The 21,105-nt window shown below is 47.8% G+C and overlaps 1 protein-coding gene across 5 annotated transcripts in view; it reads right to left on the reverse strand.

Moving 5' to 3' along the window:
- Positions 1-9,732: 9,732 nt before the first annotated feature.
- Positions 9,733-21,105, reverse strand: part of PIGG (phosphatidylinositol glycan anchor biosynthesis class G (EMM blood group)) — a 40,558-nt gene continuing 29,185 nt past the window's right edge. For 4 of the 5 annotated variants that reach the window (XM_061421155.1, XM_061421156.1, XM_061421154.1 and 1 more), the window contains 4 exons: positions 19,588-19,779; positions 15,728-16,037; positions 13,281-13,444; positions 9,733-10,272 (listed from right to left, as the gene is read on the reverse strand). In XM_061421155.1, coding sequence (XP_061277139.1) covers positions 10,059-10,272; positions 13,281-13,444; positions 15,728-16,037; positions 19,588-19,779 — 880 coding nt within the window. In that variant the 3' untranslated portion in view covers positions 9,733-10,058. Of the gene's footprint in view, positions 10,273-13,280; positions 13,445-15,727; positions 16,038-19,587; positions 19,780-21,105 lie in introns of those variants that run through there. The other variant, XR_009737192.1, reaches the window with a different exon arrangement.

A 21,105-nucleotide genomic window follows, 5' to 3' on the forward strand; every position in this document is an offset into this window, starting at 1 on the left:
CCTGGACTGCTGTCACACTTCATGGATTAAAACAACAAATATATATTATCTCATAGTCTGGAGGCCAGAAGTCTAAGGTCAGGTAGTTGGCAGGGTTGGCTCCTTCTTGAAGCCCTAAAGAACTCATTCTCTTCCTCCCTCTAGGCTCTGGGAGCCAGCAGTCCCAGGCATACCTGGGCCCATGCACATACATATCACGTTATACCTGACCCCACTTTTGGTGTCCTCCGGCTCTCTCTGTGTGCCCTCTCTGCTTCTTATAAGGACTTTGTTGGCTTTAGGTCCCTCTCTAGTCCAGAGTGATCTGCAAAGACCCTATTTGCAGATAAGGTCATGTTCTAGGTGAATAAGAATTTGGGGGACTGAATTGAACACTTTTGAACCTGGTACAGAACTCTGGTGCTTGGTCTGTGCCCTCCTTCCTGCCTGGGGCCAGCTGCTGAGAATACCCAGGGAGGGCACCCCTTCTCTGAGCCAGGGTGCAGGGGTGAAGCTGGTGGTGCCCTTGCCATCTGTCAGATGAACATTAAAAAAAAGCTGAAACAGTGAGATTAATCACCCAAGGGGGGAAAATTTCTGAACATTTGGCATATTTGCAAACGTTTGCATATAAGAGCACCAGTGACTGTGTTATTTCATAAATCCCGCCTGGCACGTTACTTCCTCTTCTCAGCAGCTTGGGGAGGTGGGGGTAGGCGTGGTCTCTGTGTCAGAGGCTGGAATCCTGCTGGAGACTCCACTCTCATCCAGTGAAAGGCCAAAGACTATGTTCTCTGAAGGGGTCTCTCTGCCTGGGGCAGCGTAGACTCAGCAGTGGCCTCAACTTTGCTCATTTTAAGGACTTTTTATCCACCTGCTCCTTCTCCTCCCAGCCTTGGCTCACACAGTCCCCTCAACACCTGTGTCCATCCCTGGACCCTCACCCCCCATCTCGTGTCCTGGCCCTGCTGGGACATTGTCTTTGCTGGGAGCCTCTTCCAAGTGCACCGGCAGGGCCGTCTGAACCATCGGCCCTGGAGGCAGTGCCCCCTGCTCCTGTGCAGCAGGCTGGCCCCAGGAGCCCCTTCTGCCTTTGAGCATAGCTCAGGTTATTTTTCCTTAAATGCAAGACTTCAGTTCTCCTTCGTCTACCACCGTGGAGCTGCCCAGAGCTGTAAGCTCTGCCACCTCCTGCCTCCTTCACCTCTTGCCATCGCCAACCCTTCCTGGAGGCAGGGAAAAGCTCCAGGAGTTTCCTGAAACCCCACCCTCACCTGAGCAACCAATTAGCCTTGCCCGAGCCCACACCAGCCTGAATCCTATGCCCACCACCATCTCTGTCAGTGTGGTGTCATCTGACCAATGGCTAGTTTGTGTTGCGAGCTCTTTATGGGCCAGGCCCTGTGTGACAAGCACTTTAAGATTGCTGCCTCCCTTAATCTTGGAAACAGCATTTCAAAGGTAGGAAAACCTAAGCTTAGGGAACGGGCTGTGTGCCTGGGATGGAGCTGGTGTGAGAACAGGGGTCTGAACTCAGTTCTTCACTGTGCTTCGACCCCTTGCCTTGTTCTAGCCACAAGTGGGACCAAGGCTCTTTTTTCAAGTGGCATTTGTGGGAGTTTTGTGAGCCCAGGTTTGGCAGTGTAGCAACCTCCAGCTCTCTGCAGACCTCTGTGCTTTCAGCGAACGGCCTGCTCACTGCCCTCCTCAGGGTCCCTTAGGACCCTAAACTCAGACTTTTGCCAAAACTCAGCCTCTTCTTGTTCTCCATTGAGGGGCCCCGCCCCTATGCCGGTCACCAGGGCTGTCAATTCAGCCTCTGCTATTTCATCTCTGTGTTCATTCAGTGGCCACCCCGGGGACTGGATGTCAGGGATTTCAGAGGGTGCCCCATGCTCCATCCTGTCACTTGCCCTGATGCAAATGCAAGTGCCACTCTTGGGAGACTGGAGGGTAAAGAGATTTTTGTGTATCTTTTCCATACTAAGTGCAGAAATCTGGTTGTATATTATACATAAGGCACATCTCAAAGTAGATCGGCCGCCATTCAAAGACTTGATAGCTGCGGTGGTGAGTTGCTGCAGACTGGTCTAACTTAGTGTCATGGCAGTCCAAGCTCAGGTTGGAAAAGAGTTTACAGACACAGAGCATTTAATAAAGGAGTGAGTTTATTGAGAGCAGACAGCAGAGACAATGAGGGCCCTGAGAGCACAGCAGCCGACCTCCTGACAGGCCAAGGGAGAGCTGATGCTTTTCATGGGTTGTGAAGTGAAAGGTGCTCAGTTGTGTCTGACTCTTTGCGACCCCATGGACTCTACAGTCCATGGAATTCTCCAGGCCAGAATACTGGAGTGGGTAGCCTTTCCCTTCTCTAGGGGGTCTTCCCAACCCAGGGATGGAAGCCAGGTCTCCCGCCTCACAGGCGAATTCTTTACTAGCTGAGCCACAAGGAAAGCCCAAGAATACTGGAGTGGGTAGCCTAGCCCTTCTCCAGTGGATCTTCCTGACCCAGGAATCGAACTGGGGTCTCCTCCACTGCAGTCAGATTCTTTACCAATGGAGTTATGAGGGAAGCCCTTTTCATGGGTTAGTAGCCAATTTTTATTACCTCAAGACAAAAAAAATTCCTGCTGGAAGGGTGGCATTAAGTGGTGGGTTAGGGCGTTATATGGTGACTACTGGATTGGGCCTCTTTGCCTATTTTGGAGTTAGGAAGCCTGTTAAGTGATGATCGAGGGTACTTTTGGCAATGGTTACAAAGAGTTTCAGTAAGTTCTGGAAATGGCCTTGGTTCTGGGCCCCGCTTCTGTGGCCTTGGTGCAAGGTGACACCCCCTCACCATCTGGGTTACCCTCACCTCTTGCTCGTCGTGGGTCACACCTGCAGTGCTTTTGTGCTTCCACAACAAAAGTGTGTGTCTGTGCACATTATATAGTGTTGCCTGCATGTTTTGTAAAAATTGAAATATCGTTGACTTACAACATTGTGTTAATTTCTGCTGTACAGCAAAGTGATTCCATTATACATATTCTTTTTTTATATGCTTTTCCACTACGGTTTATCATAGGATATCGAATACACTTCCCTGTGTTCTACAGTAGGACCTTGTTGTTTCTTCATCCTATATATGGGAGTTTGAATCTGCTAATCTCAAACACCCAGTCCATCCCTCCTCCGCCCGCCTGCCCCCACTTGGCAACCACACGTCCGTTCTCTATGCCTGTGGGTCGGTTTCTGTTTCGTGAGTACGTTCATTTGTGTCATAGTTTAGATTCCACATGTAAGTGACGTCGTGTGGTGTTTGTCTTTGTCTGACTTACCTCAGCACGATAATCTCTAGTTTTATCCATGTTGCTGCAAATGACATCATTTCATTCTTTTTAAAACAATGTCTGTTGTTTTAAATATTTAAAATGTTGTGTTGGTTTCTGCTGTATAACAACTTGAATCAGCCATAATTATATATATATATGTGTATGTGTATATATATATATATATATATATATATATCAGTTTAATTCAGTTGCTCAGTTGTGTCTGACTTAGTTGGTTGAAACCCCATGGACTGCAGCACGCCAGGCCTCCCTGTCCATCACCAACTCCCAGAGTTTACTCAAACTCATGTCCATTGAGTCGGTGATGCCATCCAACCATCTCATCCTCTGTCATCCCCTTCTCCTCCTGCCTTCAATCTTTCCCAGCATCAGGGTCTTTTCCAATGAGTCAGCTCTTCACATCAGGTGGCCAAAGTATTGGAGCTTCAGCTTCAGCATCAGTCCTTCCAATGAATATTCAGGACTGATTTCTTTTATGATGGACTGGTTGGATCTCCTTGCAGTCCAAGGGACTCTCAAGAGTCTTCTCCAACACCACAGTTTAAAAGCATCAATTCTTTGGCACTCAGCTTTCTTTATAGTCCAACTCTCACATCCATATGTGACTACTGGAAAAACCATAGCCTTGACTAGATGGACCTTTGTTGTAATGTCTCTGCTTTTTAATATGCTGTCTAGGTTGGTCATAACTTTACTTCCAAGGAGTACCGTCTTTTAATGTCATTGCTGCAATCACCATCTGCAGTGATTTTGGAGTCCCCCAAAATACAGTCAGCCACTGTTTCCACTGTTTCCCCATATATTTGCCATGAAGTGATGGGACTGGATGCCATAATCTTAGTTTTCTGAATGTTGAGCTTTAAGCCAACTTTTCACTCTCCACTTTCACTTTCATCAAGAGGCTCTTTAGTTCTTCTTCACTTATGACATTTTGTCATAAGGTGTCACGCTTATGACACCGCCATAAGGGTGGTGTCATCTGCATATCTGAAGTTGCTGATATTTCTTCTGGCAATCGTGATTCCCGCTTGTGCTTCATCCAGCCCAGTGTTTCTCATGATGTACTCTGCATATAAGTTAAATAAGCAGGGTGACAATATACAGTCTTGATGTATTCCTTTTCCTATTTGGATCATCTGTTGTTCCATGTCCAGTTCTAACTGTTGCTTCCTGACCTGCAAACAGATTTCTCAAGAGGCAGGTCAGGTGGTCTGGCATTCCCATCTCTTTCAGAATTTTCCAAAGTTTATTGTGATCCACACAGTCAAAGGCTTTGGCATAGTCAATAAAGCAGATGTTTTTCTGGAACTCTTACTTTTTCAATGATCCAGCAGATGTTGGCAATTTGATCTCTGGTTCCTCTGCCTTTTCTAAAATCAGCTTGAACATCTGGAAGTTCATGGTTCACATATTGCTGAAGACTGGCTTGGAGAATTACTTTACTAATGTGTGAGATGAGTGCAATTGTGCACTAGTTTGAGCATTCTTTGGCATTGCCTTTCTTTGGGGCTGGAATGAAAGCTGACCTTTTCCAGTCCTGTGGCCACTGCTGAGTGTTCCAAATTTGCTGGCATATTGAGTGCGGTGCTTTCACAGCATCATCTTTCAGGATTTGAAATAGCTCAATTGGAATTCCATCACCTCCACTATCTTTGTTAGTAGTGATGCTTCCTAAGGCCCACTTGACTTCACATTCCAGGATGTCTGGCTCTAGGTGAGTGATCACACCATCCTGATTATCTGGGTCATGAAGATCTGTTTCGTACAGCTCTTCTGTGTATTCTTGCCACCTCTTCTTAATATCTTCTGCTTCTGTTAGGTACATGCCATTTCTGTCCTTTATTGAGCTCATCTTTGCATGAAATGTTCCCTTGGTATCTCAAATTTTCTTGAAGAGATCTCTAGTCTTTCCCATTCTACTGTTTTCCTCTATTTCTTTGCACTGATCAATGAGGAAGGCTTTCTTATCTCTTTTTGCTATTCTTTGGAACTCTGCATTCAGATGCTTATATCTTTCCTTTTCTCCTTTGCTTTTCATTTCTCTTCTTTTCACAGCTATTTGTAAGGCCTCCCCAGACAGCCATTTTGCTTTTTCGCATTTCTTTTCCATGGGGATGGTCTTGATCCCTGTCTCCTGTACAATGTCACGAACCTCATTCCATAGTTCATCAGGCACTCTATCTATCAGATCTAGGCCCTTAAATCTATTTCTCACTTCCACTGTATAATCATAAGGGATTTGATTTAGGTCATACCTGAATGGTCTAGTGGTTTTCCCTACTTCAATTTAAGTCTAAATTTGGCAATAAGGAGTTCATGGTCTGAGCCACAGTCAGCTCCCGGTCTTGTTTTTGCTGACTATATAGAGCTTCTCCATCTTTGGCTGCAAAGAATATAATCAATCTGATTTCGGTGTTGGCCATCTGGTGATGTCCATGTATAGAGTCTTCTCTTGTGTTGTTGGAAGAGGGTGTTTGTTATGACCAGTGCATTTTCTTGGCAAAACTCTATTAGTCTTTGCCCTGCTTCATTCCCTATTCCAAGGCCAAATTTGCCTGTTACTCCAGGTGTTTCTTAACTTCCTACTTTTGCATTCCAGTCCCCTATAATGAAAAGGACATCTTTCTTGGGTGTTAGTTCTAAAAGGTCTTGTAGATCTTCATAGAATCGTTCAGCTTCTTCAGCATTACTGGTTGGGACATAGCTTTGGATTATCATGATACTGAATGGTTTGCCATGGAAATGAAGAGATCATTCTGTCGTTTTTGAAACTGCATCTAAGTACTGCATTTTGGACTCTTGTTAACTATGATGGCTACTCCATTTCTTCTAACGGATTCTTGCTCACAGTAGTAGATATAATGGTCATCTGCGTTAAATTCACCCATTCCAGTCCATTTTAGTTTGCTGACTCCTAAAATGTCGACATTCAATCTTGCCATCTCCTGTTTGATCACTTCCAATTTGCCTTGATTCATGGACTTAACATTCCAGGTTCCTATGCAATATTGCTCTTTATAGCATCAGACCTTGCTTCCATCACCAGTCACATCCACAGCTGTGTGTTGTTTTTGCTTTGGCTCCATCTATTCATTCTTTCTGGAGTTACTTCTCCACTGATCTCCAGTAGCATATTGGGCACCTACTGACCTGAGGAGTTCATCTTTCAGTGTCCTATCTTTTTGCCTTTTCATACTGTTCTCAAGGCAAGAATGCTGAAGTTGTTTGCCATTCCCTTCTCCAGTGATATATATATATCTCACCTCCCTGTTGAGTCTCCCTCCCCTCCCCCATCCCACCCCTCTAGGTCATCAGAGTGCAGACCGGGCTCCCCGTGTTACACAGCAGCTTCTCAGCAATGCTCGTGGTGTATATGCTCATGTGTGTATGTTGGTGCCACTTCCTCCATCCGTCCCACCCTCTCCTCCCCCACCGCATCCATAAGTCCCTCTACATTTGCGTTTCCATCCTTCCCTGCAAATAGGTTCACCAGTACCATTTCTCTAGATTCTGTATACATGCATTAATATACAATATTTGTTTTATTTTTCTGACTTACTTCACTCTGTATTTTAGGTTCTTTCCACCTCACTAGAATGGAGTCAAATTCATTTCTTTTTATGGCTGAGTAATATTCCATTGTGTATATGTGCCACATCCTCTTGATTCATTCATCTCTTGGTGGACATTCAGATTGCTTCTGTGTCTTGGCTATTGTGAACAGTGCTGCTACTAACATAGGGGTACATTTTTAACCTTACTCCATGGTCTCATACTGAGAAGAGTTGCTGGACCCAGTTCCAATGACTGCATGTGGAGGCTTCTCCTGACCAAGCAGCTCTCTGTGGCAGTATGGAATCCATGAATCCCACTCAGTCCTGATGCTATCAACCCAGAGATAGAATCAGATCCCACCCTCCACTTTCAACAACACCAAACCCAGGGCCAGGTTGCTGCCTGTGCCTCTGACTGACTGACTGTCAATTAGAGGCATCTAAGAGCCTCTCCTCTGGTCATTCCCTTAATTGGATAGAATGGCTAGCAGAGTTCAGGGAAACTTTATGTTTACTCACTAGTTTAGTGATTTACTATTAAAAAAAATTAACGGATATGAATTAAGAAGCAGATGAACAGACATGCAGGGCAAAGTCCTGAACAAAGGTCTTCTTTTTTTTTGTGGAGCTGGGGGCCCAGCACGCTGGCACATAGAACCTTCCTGGTTCCCTGACTTGGGAATTCTCAAAAAGGGTAAGAAAGCACTTTTTTTTTTTTTTTTGCAAGTAACACTTTGCTTTATTTTTAAATTTTTTTTGATAGTAAACTATGTCTGGATTTTATTATTTTTTTTAAATTTTATTTTTAAACTTTACATAATTGTATTAGTTTTGCCAAATATCAAAATGAATCCGCCACAGGTATACATGTGTTCCCCATCCTGAACCCTCCTCCCTCCTCCCTCCCCATACCATCCCTCTGGGTCGTCCCAGTGCACTAGCCCCAAGCATCCAGTATCGTGCATTGAACTTGGACTGGCATCTCGTTTCATACATGATATTTTACATGTTTCAATGCCATTCTCCCAAATCTTCCCACCCTCTCCCTCTCCCATAGAGTCCATAAGACTGTTCTATACATCAGTGTCTCTTCTGCTGTCTCGTACACAGGGTTATTGTTACCATCTTTCTAAATTCCATATATATGCGTTATTATACTGTATTGGTGTTTTTCCTTCTGGCTTACTTCACTCTGTATAATAGGCTCCAGTTTCATCTACCACATACATCACAGCAGGATCCTCTATGACCCACCTCCCAGAATATTGGAAATAAAAGCAAAAATAAACAAATGGGACCTAATTAAACTTAAAAGCTTCTGCACATCAAAGGAAACTATTAGCAAGGTGAAAAGGCAGCTTTCAGAATGGGAGAAAATAATAGCAAATGAAGCAACTGACAAACAACTAATCTCAAAAATATATAAGCAACTCCTACAGCTCAACTCCAGAAAAATAAATGACCCAATCAAAAAATGGGCCAAAGAACTAAATAGACATTTCTCCAAAGAAGACATACAGATGGCTAACAAACACATGAAAAGATGCTCAACATCACTCATTATCAGAGAAATGCAAATCAAAACCACTATGAGGTACCATTTCACGCCAGTCAGAATGGCTGCGATCCAAAAGTCTACAAGCAATAAATGCTGGAGAGGGTGTGGAGAAAAGGGAACCCTCTTACACTGTTGGTGGGAATGCAAACTAGTACAGCCACTATGGAGAACAGTGTGGAGATTCCTTAAAAAACTGGAAATAGAACTGCCTTATGATCCAGCAATCCCACTGCTGGGCATACACACTGAGGAAACCAGAAGGGAAAGAGACACGTGTACCCCAATGTTCATCGCAGCACTGTTTATAATAGCCAGGACATGGAAGCAACCTAGATGTCCATCAGCAGATGAATGGATAAGAAAGCTGTGGTACATATACTCAATGGAGTATTACTCAGCCATTAAAAAGAAAACATTTGAATCAGCACTTTTTTTTTTAATGGGAGGATTCATTATATAGTCATGATTGACTAAGTCACTGGCCAATAGTGATTGACTCACCAGGAATCAGGGGGCAGGCCTGAAAGTTCCAGCTCTCTAATGACCGGGCTGGTTCTCCTTGTAACAAGCCTCCATCCTGGTTGTTGTTCAGTTGCTCAGTCATGTCTGACTCTTGTGACCTCATGGATTGCAGCCCGCCAGGCTTCCCTGTCCTTTACTATCTCCTGGAGTTTGCTCAAACTCAAGTCCATTGAGTCGGTGATGCCAACCAAGCCTCTCATCTTCTGTTGCCCCCTTCTCCTCCTGTCTTCAACGTTTCCCAGCATCAGGGTCTTTTCCAATGAGTCAGCAATTCAAGTCAGGTGGCCAAAGTATTGGAGCTTCAGTTTCAGCATCAGTCCTTCCAATGGATATTCAGCACTGGTTCCTTTATTTTTCTTTAAAATGGTATATTAACATGCAATAGGGGCTTCCCTGGTGGTTCAGATGGTAAACAATCTGCCTGCAATGTGAGAGACCCAGGTTCGATCCCTGGGTCGGGAAGATCCCCTGGAGAAGGGAATGGCAACCCACTCCAGTATTCTTGCCTGGAGAATCCCATGGACAGAGGAGCCTGGTGGGCTATAGTACTTGGTGTTGCAAATGATTTATATCTTTATTTTTAATTGAATATATTTATTTTAAATGTCTTAGTTTTAATTTTAAATGCCATAAATGCTGACAGATATAGCCCGCATAAACCCAAGCTTCTGGGACCCCTGGTGGTTCCTGGATCATAAAGGCCCTGAGCTTTGCAAGGGGACCCTGGCAGCATGTGAGCCTCGTCCCACAGAGTCCCTGGACACTAACAAATCTGGAAACTGTATTCTTCAATTTAAACACATATATTTGGGTAACTTATCCAGAGGAAATTAAAAGCTCAGAAGTTCCCAGAGTGATTGTCAACAGGGAAATATGATGCATATCCAAACCAAGTATTTTAAAATGAGCTTTTTAAACTACTTACTACTCAATCTAAATTCAAGTATAGTAATCAAAGAAATTGAAGCTATTCATCAACCTTATAGAATTAACATCTTTTTTTTAAAGAATAATCTTGCATTTAAACAGATATCCTTCATGACACAAACCCATGAAGTAAACAAAAGAGTTTAAAAATATATATTTTTTCCAGTGTCTTAATAGCTCCATCTAAGACTTTGTGTTGGTTTGGTCCATGGCTGTGAAGAATATACAGACAGCAGCTGTGATGAGTAGATGCATTCCCTCATAGAGAAGTTTTGGAGAAAACACACTCCATATAAATAAATGATAACGCAGGGACGTCACCAAAATGATATAGACAGAAACTGGAATAGAACAAATGAGCGCGTAGCAGAAGCAAGCATGACTCAGTGCTGAGCCGCTGTCAACAAAAAGGGAAACATGCATTAGAGCATGCCACTCTGGATCGTGTAAGTCATGAACACACATGTAACCACCAGAGCACGAGCCCTGGAGTGAGTCCTCAGGCCCAGCCTTGTGTTCCACTTGGGATCCAGTCCCTCAGGCAGGGGTTCTGGGAGAGCTGGGCCTGAGGCATCGCCTTCTCCCCTCCTGGGGCCTCGGCCCCAACACCCAGCACAGGAAACCCCTGGAGATGGGCCTGGTGGACAGGCCTCGGCTCCGCTGCCCTCCTGGGGTGCCAGGGCATCTGTGCTCAGAGGGAGCCTGCCGACCCCATGGCCCTCTCGACCCGACAGGGAGGTAGGAAAACTCAGGACACTGCCTTGCTTGGGTTTCAACATCATGGATAGGGAACGTGACCCGTTTGGAAGACTCTGACTGGGTTCCTTCCATAGTGACAGCCCCAGTGAGGAGGCAGTTCCTGTAACCTCAGCATAAGATAATTTGCAATTGAGGGGATGAACGGAGGCCCTGCAGCTAGGCTGTCTGTCCCCACTGCTAAGCTCCAGAACAGATGCCAGCTCCTTAGTAGAGGGGCATGGTCTACCCATGGCCTAGTTTTTGAACCATTAGAAATACATTTTCAGAGCTTCCTTGGTGGCCCAGTGGTTGAGAATGTAGACTTCCAATGTAGGGGACATGGCTTAGATCCCTGGTTGGGGAACTAAAATCCTACATGCTGCAGGGCAGGAAGACCCCGCGCCTCAACTGGAGAGCCTGCCTGCAGAAAACTACAGAGCCCATGTGCCACAGTCAGAGAGAAGCCCGCATGCTGCAGTAAAGAGCTCATGTACCTCAACTAAGACCAGACACAGCCAAAAACACAAAAAAATAAAAAATTTAGAAAAATCATCTCCCTCTTAAAAAAAAAAAAAAGGGGTTAGCTGCTCAGTTGTGTCCAACTCTTTGCGACCCTATGGACAGCAGCCCCCCAGGATCCTCTGTCCATGCGATTCTCCAGGCAAGAATACTGGAGTGGGCTGCCATTCCTTCTCCAGGGGATCTTCCTGACCCAGGAATCAAAAAAGAAAAGACATTTTCTTTTTCTACCCCTTTAGTCTGATTATAGTTTTCTGATTTTACTGGAAAAATAAAGACAGAAACAATGCATGAAACTTGACTGAAAATGAAAGAGAAAAACCTTTTCTAAAATAAAAGAGAAACATTCCTTAATTAGGGAAAACATATACAACACTCCCCAACTGACTAAAATGCTTTCAACTCACTTAAAAAACATGCTAACATCTTTTTTTTCTCCCCAATACAAGTGTAACAGATGTCAAGTGCCAGGAAAATCAAGCCGTGATTTTAGCTCCAGGGAAGCTGCTCTTCACAGAAAACTGGGCTCTCATGGCCTGGCCTTCACCTGCCCTGTCCACCTGCTTGGCTGGCCTGCAGTCACAGACGTGGTACGTGCCGAGCCGGTACCACAGCAGGCAGCCCTCCAGGGCAGGGAGCGCACACCTCACCTGCTCACGGTCCAGATGTGTGAAGGGACCTGCCAGCTTCCTTTCCCAACCAAACCCACAGCTCAGGGGCGATCTCATAGCCAGGGAGGGTTCACGTGCAGTATGAATAATGGAAGGGCATCCCAGGCCACACACCCACTCCATGTCCTTCCACGGCCGCCAGCATGCACCCGGCTCTCAGGCGTGGACGACCAGACCAGCAGTGGCTGCGAATTGGGGGAAGTCTGTCCACAGACGTCCCAAAGGCCACCTGAAGGGACTTCCCGTCCTCGGGAAGCCTGCGACCTCAGAGCAGGAGCTCTCTCCTCAGCAGGAGCTCTCTCCTCAGCAGGAGCCTCCCCAAAGTCTGACTTGAGTCCCGCCAGCCTCACACTGATGCTCACCTCCACCTTTAATGTCCACAGGGACACGAGTGTGGGGGTGGAGGGCAAGGCTCCCTGAGGCCTGTGTCTCAGGACCTGGTCTGGGGGTGAACCTATGGGACTGAGAAGAACACGTGACGGAGGCCAAAGAAGTGGGGTTCGGACGTCGGGTCAGCGGTCACCCCAGTAAGGCGCTACTCTCTGGGGTAGAGAAGTGGAGGCTCCGAGGCAGGAGGAGACAGGAAGCTCACCCTCCCCGGGGCTGGAAGGGTCCTCCTGGGGCTTTCCTGACCAGCACAACCGCCCAGTGTGTGAAGGGGAGCATGTGAGGGGTTCAGAGGCGCTGAGGGAACCCTGACATACAGACACTGCACTCCTCCCACTCCAGCACCTCACAGGGGTCCACAGCCCCGGGCAGCAACACCAGCACCCTGTCTGACTGATGAGGGCGGCCCAGCGGCAGGCTGCCACACATCACTCAGGCCGCACACTGCCAAGTGGCCTGGGCACCCAGGTGAGCATGTGGACGGAAGCTGGAGGCCCTTCCTCACGAAGACCCTTTCCGAGGGGAGTGGTGTAGAAACAAGGAAGGAAGCATGGAATGTGAGGCGGTGGGAACTCTGTGGAGTAAACGGGGAGGGGAAGGATGGACAGCATGGTGGGCTGGCCAGTCTGATAGGAAGGAGCCTTCGGGGCTGGTGACCGCCGGCTTCCATGGGGGCAGGACAGGCTGACAGAGTCACAGCCCCATGGGGAGCCCCTTGGGACCGTCCAGGCTCCCCTCTCCAGCAGGGATCCTGGAGGTGAGAACTAGCTCCTGTGAGAACGAGAGAACTCCTACTTTCTTATCCCCAGCGGACACCCCCTCCCTGGGCCCCAACCAGGTCCCCAGCAGCTAGATGAGATGAGAAGGGGCTTTCCATCCTGTCCATCTGGAGACCCAACTTGGTATGATCTAGAAGAAGCCAGCAGGGAGGTCTGAGCTGTCCCTTCACAGACCTGCCCCACACCCCACACTGGCCACGCACTGTGGACTGTTCATTCTTATTTAAGGAAAAGAAAACTGATGAAAAAGACCTCTGAGTTACTGGGAGCAGGAGTCAACCTGCCATCAGATTAAAGATGAGGAGCCTCACCTGCTGGCTTCGGAGGTCAGGAAGTTCACCAGGTGGCTGGCCCACAGCACAGGCCCCGAGTATGTCGCAAATGCCGTCAGGAACATGGCTGGGATCTCCATGTAGGCATCCAGGCCCACGAAGCCCGCTGAGATGTCCACGGTGGCGATGCTGTTGGAGTTTCCCTGGACGAGGGCAGAAGCAGTGCTGACGCGGCTGGTCCTGTACCACGGCCATGAGGGCCCACGGGAGCCGGTTGTGGGGACATGGCCCCAGGAGCCCGCTGCCCGTTCACTCCCGGCTCCGGGGCTGACCCTGGATGATGGCCCTCTACCTGCCTGCCTCACTCCCAGGCTTGGGGAGCAAGTGGAATGTTTTTTACCTTTGAGAAACTATACAATGTAAGTCTGCTGATGGAGTGTGAAAAGCCCCAAACTTCTATCTGTCAACTTCAGGCAGACATACCAACCTCCCTCCTCCCTCCTTGGGGACCCTGTCTGAGGGGCTAAGGGTGGTGTTGCCACATGGCTTACAGGAGCAGCAGGACACTGCTGTCAGGGAGTCTCAGGCCCAAGATCCTGGCCACTAACAGGACAGCTCGTCCCACCAGGGAGGGCGGGGACTTGAATCCAAGCGAGGCTCTCCCGAAGTTTGGTCCCCCACCTTTCAGTCTTCACTGACGCTGGTGGCCTTTTCTAAGACACTCGCGCTGTTTACAGGCCTGACAGCACAAATGTCTGTCCTAGCACAGTGAAGGCCCTTCCCAGGAACTTTTTACCCGATGGCCCAAGGACATGGGTCCAAGCTAGGTGAAGCCCACCGCCTCCTCCCCTGGCTGTATGCCATCCTGGGCCATCACTGGGTGGTGGCGCCAACCCCCAAACATCTCAGGCCATGCCTACTCCCCGTGCATTCACTGTCCACCGCTGGCCCATCCCTTGACAACAACCTCCTTTCTGCAGCTTCCCCATGACCCCCTCTGCTCACGTCCGTCTGGGCTCTCCCTGACTGTATGATTCCCTCCCTAGAGACTGAGGAGACCTCGGAGCTGCTGAGAGGAGGAGAAGGAAGAACAAGAATCTCAAACACCATGGCGAAGGGAGGCAGGCTGACGACAGAAAAGTGGCTCTGACCCCAGGCGGTCGCTGGAGGTGCTGCCAAAGCCGACTCCGCGGTCAGGGAGGGCTGGCCTAAGGTGTGGCCCGCACGCTCTGGGGCTTCCCTTGCGTTAGGTCACTAGGTCCTCAACAGTCTGATGCTGTGTGTGTGGGTTGGGGGAGAAGGGGTGGTCTAGAGGCAGAGAGAGACTGAGGGGCCCATGGAGGGCTGTGGATACCAACTGGGCACCATGCTCCTGACCTTGTACCATGAGGAGTCGGTGAGCTGAGGGCTGGGGAAAGGGTCAGTGAGCCTGTGAGCCTCCTGCCAGGAAACCCAACAGTGAGAAAAGGACATCCCAAGGGAAGGGCTGTGGGAGGGGAGATGAGAGAGGCCCCGGGGGCCCACTGTGCTCCTAAGGCCACACAGCTGCCCACTCGTCTGACATGTCGTAGGGCCTGCCGTGTGAGGGCTGACCTGCGTTGGTTTTGCTCCTTGGGGACCTGAAGCTTGTCTGACGGTGCCTGCTGCAGGTGCACCCGTGGCTGTCAGACCATGTGCTTTGGCTGCCTCTGGGCAGTGCCTGAGATGTGCCAATATCATAAACTGTCATGGAAGCTTTGTGTCCTGCTGTGGGATGAGGCCACACGCGGCAGAGAAGCAAACAGAACGTCAGAGACTGTCTCCTTGCTTGGGGGCGTGACTGCAGTCAGTCTTCCTGACACTGAGGCCTCAGCGTTGGGCAGAACTGTTCAGTTCACAGGGAGCCTATGGGCACCTTCCTGATCAGGCGGCAGGCAGGGTCTGCTGTGCCACCGGGGGCAAGTGGGAGACTCTGGTGAGCTGAAGGCTGAGGTGGAACTTGGTCCCTCCAGGGCCAGGAGCTGGATGCTCTGTCCACCTGTCCACTGCAGTCCCGAGTACACGGTTGCACCCTGAGGTCTACCCTGGAGGTGGCTGGGTCTGCCTCTATGGGCTCCTCAACACTGAAGAGGAGATGCGACAAGCACGGGTCCCAAGAGAGTAACAGCCAAGTGGGAGCCCCAGCAGTGCCCACTGCTGAGAGCCAGGGAGCAGGGAGAGCAGTCACCAGCCAAGCTGACAGAGCCAAGCACTTCACTCCCCTGACCGCCCGTAGGAAGCAGACCCGCAGAGCAGCTGCATGCTGGCACCAAGCGTGCCTGTCTTAAATAACTAACTGTACTTTATCTTATAAATATATGCATGATTTAAGCATAAGTCACCTTGCCATGCCAATAGTTCTTTTACTAAACTTCCTGGCTTATGGTAAAATTTTCTTAAAGAAAAACTAAAAGATAAACAACATAAAAATTAATAGTCTTCTACCCATGATAATGATGAAAACCTACCTGAAAATAGAAGAATGCTTGACCAAACCAGTAATGCATCACAGTGACCTCAGCTACGTCATGCCTCAGGGGCCTCCAGATGAACTGAGCCATGATGGTCTGGATTGCGAGGCTCAGCACCAAGACGGGGAGATTGTGGGGTCTGAGGAGCAGTGTTGCCAGGAGAACTAAGCCGCTGTGTATCTCCCAGAGGCCCACAGTCCTGGCCGTGAAGTCTGCAGCAATGATTTGAGATTTAAGCAAGTCTTTGGTGCCCGTGAACAGAATGCCAAGGACAAAGACATAAACAAAACGAGCCTCGGTAATGCCCCTAAAGAAAGCAAAACAAGTCAGATTCATTAGCACCAGCTACAAAAAAATCAAATATGTATTTTCCCAAGTATGCGTCTACTGAGCTGAGCTGACAACACAAGCTTCAGGACCCACTCACTGTGGGGGGCTCTGTGGAAGTAGGGGTGTCTGCCTGTGCACATCAGACCCCCAGGACCCCCAGAGGCCGGCAGGCCTGTCCTTTACGTGTGCACTTCTCTGACGGAGCTGGCTGACAGGAAATTGTGCTCACGTGGCCAAGGATCACCTGGGTGAAAGATCAGAACCGTCACTTGTGGCCAAAAGATCTGTCCACCTGCTTTGCATAGTTAATTGGAAAAACTGCTGGAGTAAGATAAGGTCAAAGAGGGAGAAATCCGCAAAGGCCCAAGTAAGCAGAGACATTTCAAGAAGAAAGGGGCTGGGACCTGTAGCAAGGAGGACACTGGGCAGGCTGACAGTGAACAGGAAGGGGAGCACCACTGATGTCTTGAAGGGGCCCCTCTTGCCCTGACCACCCAGCTGTGCCTGGACATCCAGAACCACTGAAACCAGGCCTTCCACCCCAGCCAGGTCCGGGCTTCAGAGTGGAGAAGAAAGTCAGGAGTTAAATGTAGAGGGTTCCAGAACACCGATGGACAGCAGCACCTGCGGGCACTGAAAGGAGAGAAACAGCTTTTAGGGAGATCTAGAATCGGGGCAGCTTTAGAATCAGGGCAGATGTAGAGCCAGGAGGGAGTCTAGAATCAGGATGGACCTGGAACCAGGATGCATCGAGAAGAAGGATAAATGGGGTGGGGAGTGGAAGCATTTCACAGAAACAATGGGAGCCAGGCAGTGCAGGCTGACGAAAGGGTGCGCTGGTCTATGTTTTGGACACCAACAAAGTACATACTGTCGTCACCATAAAAGGTAAGGAAGAGATCCGTATCTTGACGTGAGTGATGCTGAAATAAGGTGCATCCAAGAGGAAGAGGAATTTACTCATGTATCACCCTTTGATTTGTAAGTAAGTTCATTTGTATCATTTTTTAGATCCTACATATAAGCAACATACACTTTGAGATTTAAACAAACAGCTCTGAATTGCATGCCCTCACATGTGACATTCAGTCTTGACATCTGCACAGAACTCTGACTTTGAGGTAAACGGCCTTTAAGGTGTCTCCCCACCACGCCCACCCCACCTGACCTTCCTTCCACAGGTTAAGACCTGCCACTGGGCTGTCACCTCAGCCAGGCCCTCAGCACCATCTCAATCCCCCACACCAGGTGACAGGCCCTGTTCCCAGGAGTGCCCCCTGTGCCTCTCGGCCACCCAGACAATCTGGCCACAGCTCTCAGAACTTGCCCTGACACGCTTTCAGAGAGGGCAACACTTGTTTTTCCTTCTTTGACTAGCAAAGCAACATCAAACATTTAGAGAAAACCTACCCTTCTCAAACTATTCCAAAAAAATTGCAAAGGAAGGAATGCTTCCCAAGTCACATTATGAGGCCAGCATAACCCTGATATCAAAACCAGACAAAGATATTGCACACAAAAGATTATAAGCCAACATCAATGATGAACGCAGATAATAAATCGTTAACAAAATAGTAGCAAAACAAATTCAACAAAACATTAAAAGGATCATACACTGTGATGAAGTGGGATTTATCCCAGGGATGCAAAGATGGTTCAACATCCAAAAATCAATCAAAGTTATATACCAAGTTAACAAACTGAAGAATAAAAACCACATGATCCTCCTCAACAGACGGTGGAAAAAGCTTCTGATAAAATTCAACATCCATTTATGATTTAAAAAATTCTCCAGAAAGTGGGTATAGAGGGAGCACACCTCAACATAATAAAGGCCATGTGTGATAAGCCCACAGCCAACATCATACTCAGTGGTGGAAGGATCTAGACTAAGAACAAGACAAGGATGTCCACTCACCACTTTTATTCAGCATAAAATTGGAAGTCCTAGCCATAGCAGTCAGATAAGAAAAAGAAACAAAAGGACTCCAAACTGGAAAGGAAGAAATACAACTGTCACTGTTTGCAGATGCCGTGATATAATACACAGAAAATCCAAACTGCCACGCGGGCCATCAGTGAGTTCAGTACAGCTGAAAAATACAAAATTAATATACAGAAATATCCTACATTTCTATAACTAACAACAAATTATCACAAATAAAAAGTAGGAAAACAATCCCACTGACAACCACATCAAAGTAATAAAACACTTAGAAGTAAATCTAAGAAGGAGATAAAAGAACTATACTCAGAAAACTTAAGATACTCATGAAAGAAACTGAAGACAGCACAAACTGATGTAAAGACATGTTTAGACATAACCATGTTCCTGGATTGGAAAAATTAATATTGTTAAAACAATCATCTACTCAAGGCAATCTACATATTCATGTAATCCTTATCAAAATACAAATGGCATTTTTCACAGAACTAAAACAGGTAATTCTAAAATTTTAAAACTTGTAAGGAAACACAAAAGATTTCAACTAGCCAAAACAATCTTGAGAAAGAACAAAGCTGGAGGTATCACAAGCCTTAACTTTAAACCATACTCCATAGCTGCACTAATCTAAACCGTATGGAACAGGCACAAACACACACATCACACACACACAGACTGAGGGAATAGACTGGAGAACCAAGACGAACCCACACTTACGTGGGGAATGAACTGACGACATAGGAAGCAACAATATACAATGGAGGAGAGACAGTCTGTTCAGTAAGTGGTGCTGGGAAAACTAGAAAGCTACACGCAAATGAATCAAACGGACAACTCTCTCATGCCACACACAAACATAAATTCAAAACGGATTAAAGACCTGAAACCAGAGACCTCAGAGACTCATCCAAAACTGCTGGCCAAGCACCTCATTTTTTACTATGTGCAACTGTAAGTAAAGCTTCAGAGAACACACCCATATCCCAGTCTCTTGCTTCATGTCTGGTTGTATTTTGAGATGAATTCTGTAAGAGTACACCCAAGTCAGAGGGTTGGACAAAATCAAGATTCTTAACATATTTTATGAACAGCCTTCCAAAATAGGGTCTGCTCACCCCAACCCTGTGACTGTTAAAAACAGAGAAAGCCCTGTGACGTGCAGAAAGTGGTATTGACAATTTGCAGGAGCCAGCTGCAGGAGCTCATGTAAATTATGGGAAAGTTGGGCTTTCTGACATGCTTCACCCCCAACTGCTAGGAGTATCCACTCCTTATTATCCTCATTACTAGTTACTTCTTAGTGAAGCAAAATGAAATATTTTAAATTCTTTATTTTTAAACAATCCCTTATTAAAAAAAAAACAAAACACCCCAGTGACCTTACTTCCAAGTTATTTGTCTCTCTCCTACCAAAAAAAGAGGCTAACAGAACTGGCTCACTGAAATGTTCTCAGTAACTATTGACAAAATCACAATTCACAAAAGCCCAACTCTAACGATCTCAAGACTGCATGGCATTTTTAGTACATAAAACATTACAACAGGTCTAAAAACAAGTGCTTGTGTCTGCTAGTACACTTACTTTGAAATGTCTTTGTTGTCTTGTTGCCATGGGAACAGCACATTTCCAATGGCCGCCCGGTAGCAATAGATGCCCAGCAGGCCAAACGCCATGGCCACTTTTGATGTGAGGGAGCACCTCTTCTGAACCAACACAAAAATCATGGTGAGGGAAAGTGCGGCCAGAACAGAGAGTTCAGCCTTATGATCAGAGCTGGAATGAAATGTAAGATGCCAGAAATTACCACCAAGGACAGCTAGTGATGCTATGGGCCTACACACGTGGCTAAGAACACAACACATAAAGGGCCGTTAGCCCAGACTCTCACTGCTCACTCCCAACTGGTCCCCACCATCAGCTCTGCACGGGTCAGGGCAACACTGCCTGCTGGCTCTCCTTTCTGGGGCTGCCTCGCTTTCCCCAACCACAGGTGAGGAGGTTCTGGGCAAAGGAGACATGTCTTGGCACCATCCTCTTCCATTCACTTGTCAGTGCAGAGGGAATCACTTGGGAGTGTCTGCCCCCTCGCAGGTGCCCCAGCAGAGAGGCTGGGCACACGGCTGTCACAGCTGTCTCTCTGCCTGGCCTTTGCCCATGCCCCCTGCTACCTTGGTGAGCTGTCCTGGGCGGCAGGGCTTTCCCGTTTTGTTCACTGCAGGTCATGGTCATGAAGCCCAAACACTCAATACCTCTGAAGTGGGTGAGTCAAGATACACACACCCCACACGGAGAAACTACTAGGAAAGATGCAGGGGAGAGGAGGCCAGTGCCAGGTGGGTCCTGGGGGTGGTGACAGGGTTACACTGGGGCCGCCACTGCTGCTCTGCAAGCTGTGCTTTATGCAGACCCTGGATCATTGTCACAGATGGAAAGCAGAGCATAGAGGCAATTTCGGGTGTCTCTGGGTGCCTCTTGAAGGCTCTGTCCTGGAGCAGGAATCACCAAAACTGCAGCCTCCTCACAAATGGACTGGGAGAGTCATGCCCCGATGGAAAGGCACAGGGGGCCAGTGTGCTGAGGGAGGGTCCAGACTGAGGCGTGGGCACAGCCTGGAGAGGGGGCAGGGGCAGTGGGGGTGCCCTTGCATGCACGCCTGCTAGTGCATCTGGGGGTGGAAACCACCAAGCCCTCCTGCAGTGCTGTCATGTCCCAGGAGAATTAGGTCATTGTGCTACTCCGGCGCTCTCGCCCTCACATGCTCTGGCTCTGCCTGCCACCCCTCAGCTCCCCTCTGCTTTTGCACCCCAAACGGGGACAGGCCAGGACACTCTTTTCAAGGCTGCTGTGAAAATGGAATGAGTGGGCACAGAGCAGGCACCTGAAAATTGCTACCTGGGGTTACTGTGGTTGCCAAAGATTTGCTAGTACTGTTATCACTGGGGAGAAATTTACCATAGGAATTATTTGGCCAGAGGAATAAATAATCTTACAGCCTTTGGCGTACAGTTCCAGAAGGACTTATCCAAAAGGACTGTGCCACTATGTGGTCCCAGGATGCACTGACGCTCACCAAGCCCTCACCAGGTGTAAAACTGCACT

This window comes from Bos javanicus, chromosome 6 (genome assembly GCF_032452875.1).
Source record: "Bos javanicus breed banteng chromosome 6, ARS-OSU_banteng_1.0, whole genome shotgun sequence".
In the NCBI taxonomy this organism is placed as follows: Eukaryota; Metazoa; Chordata; class Mammalia; order Artiodactyla; family Bovidae; genus Bos; species Bos javanicus.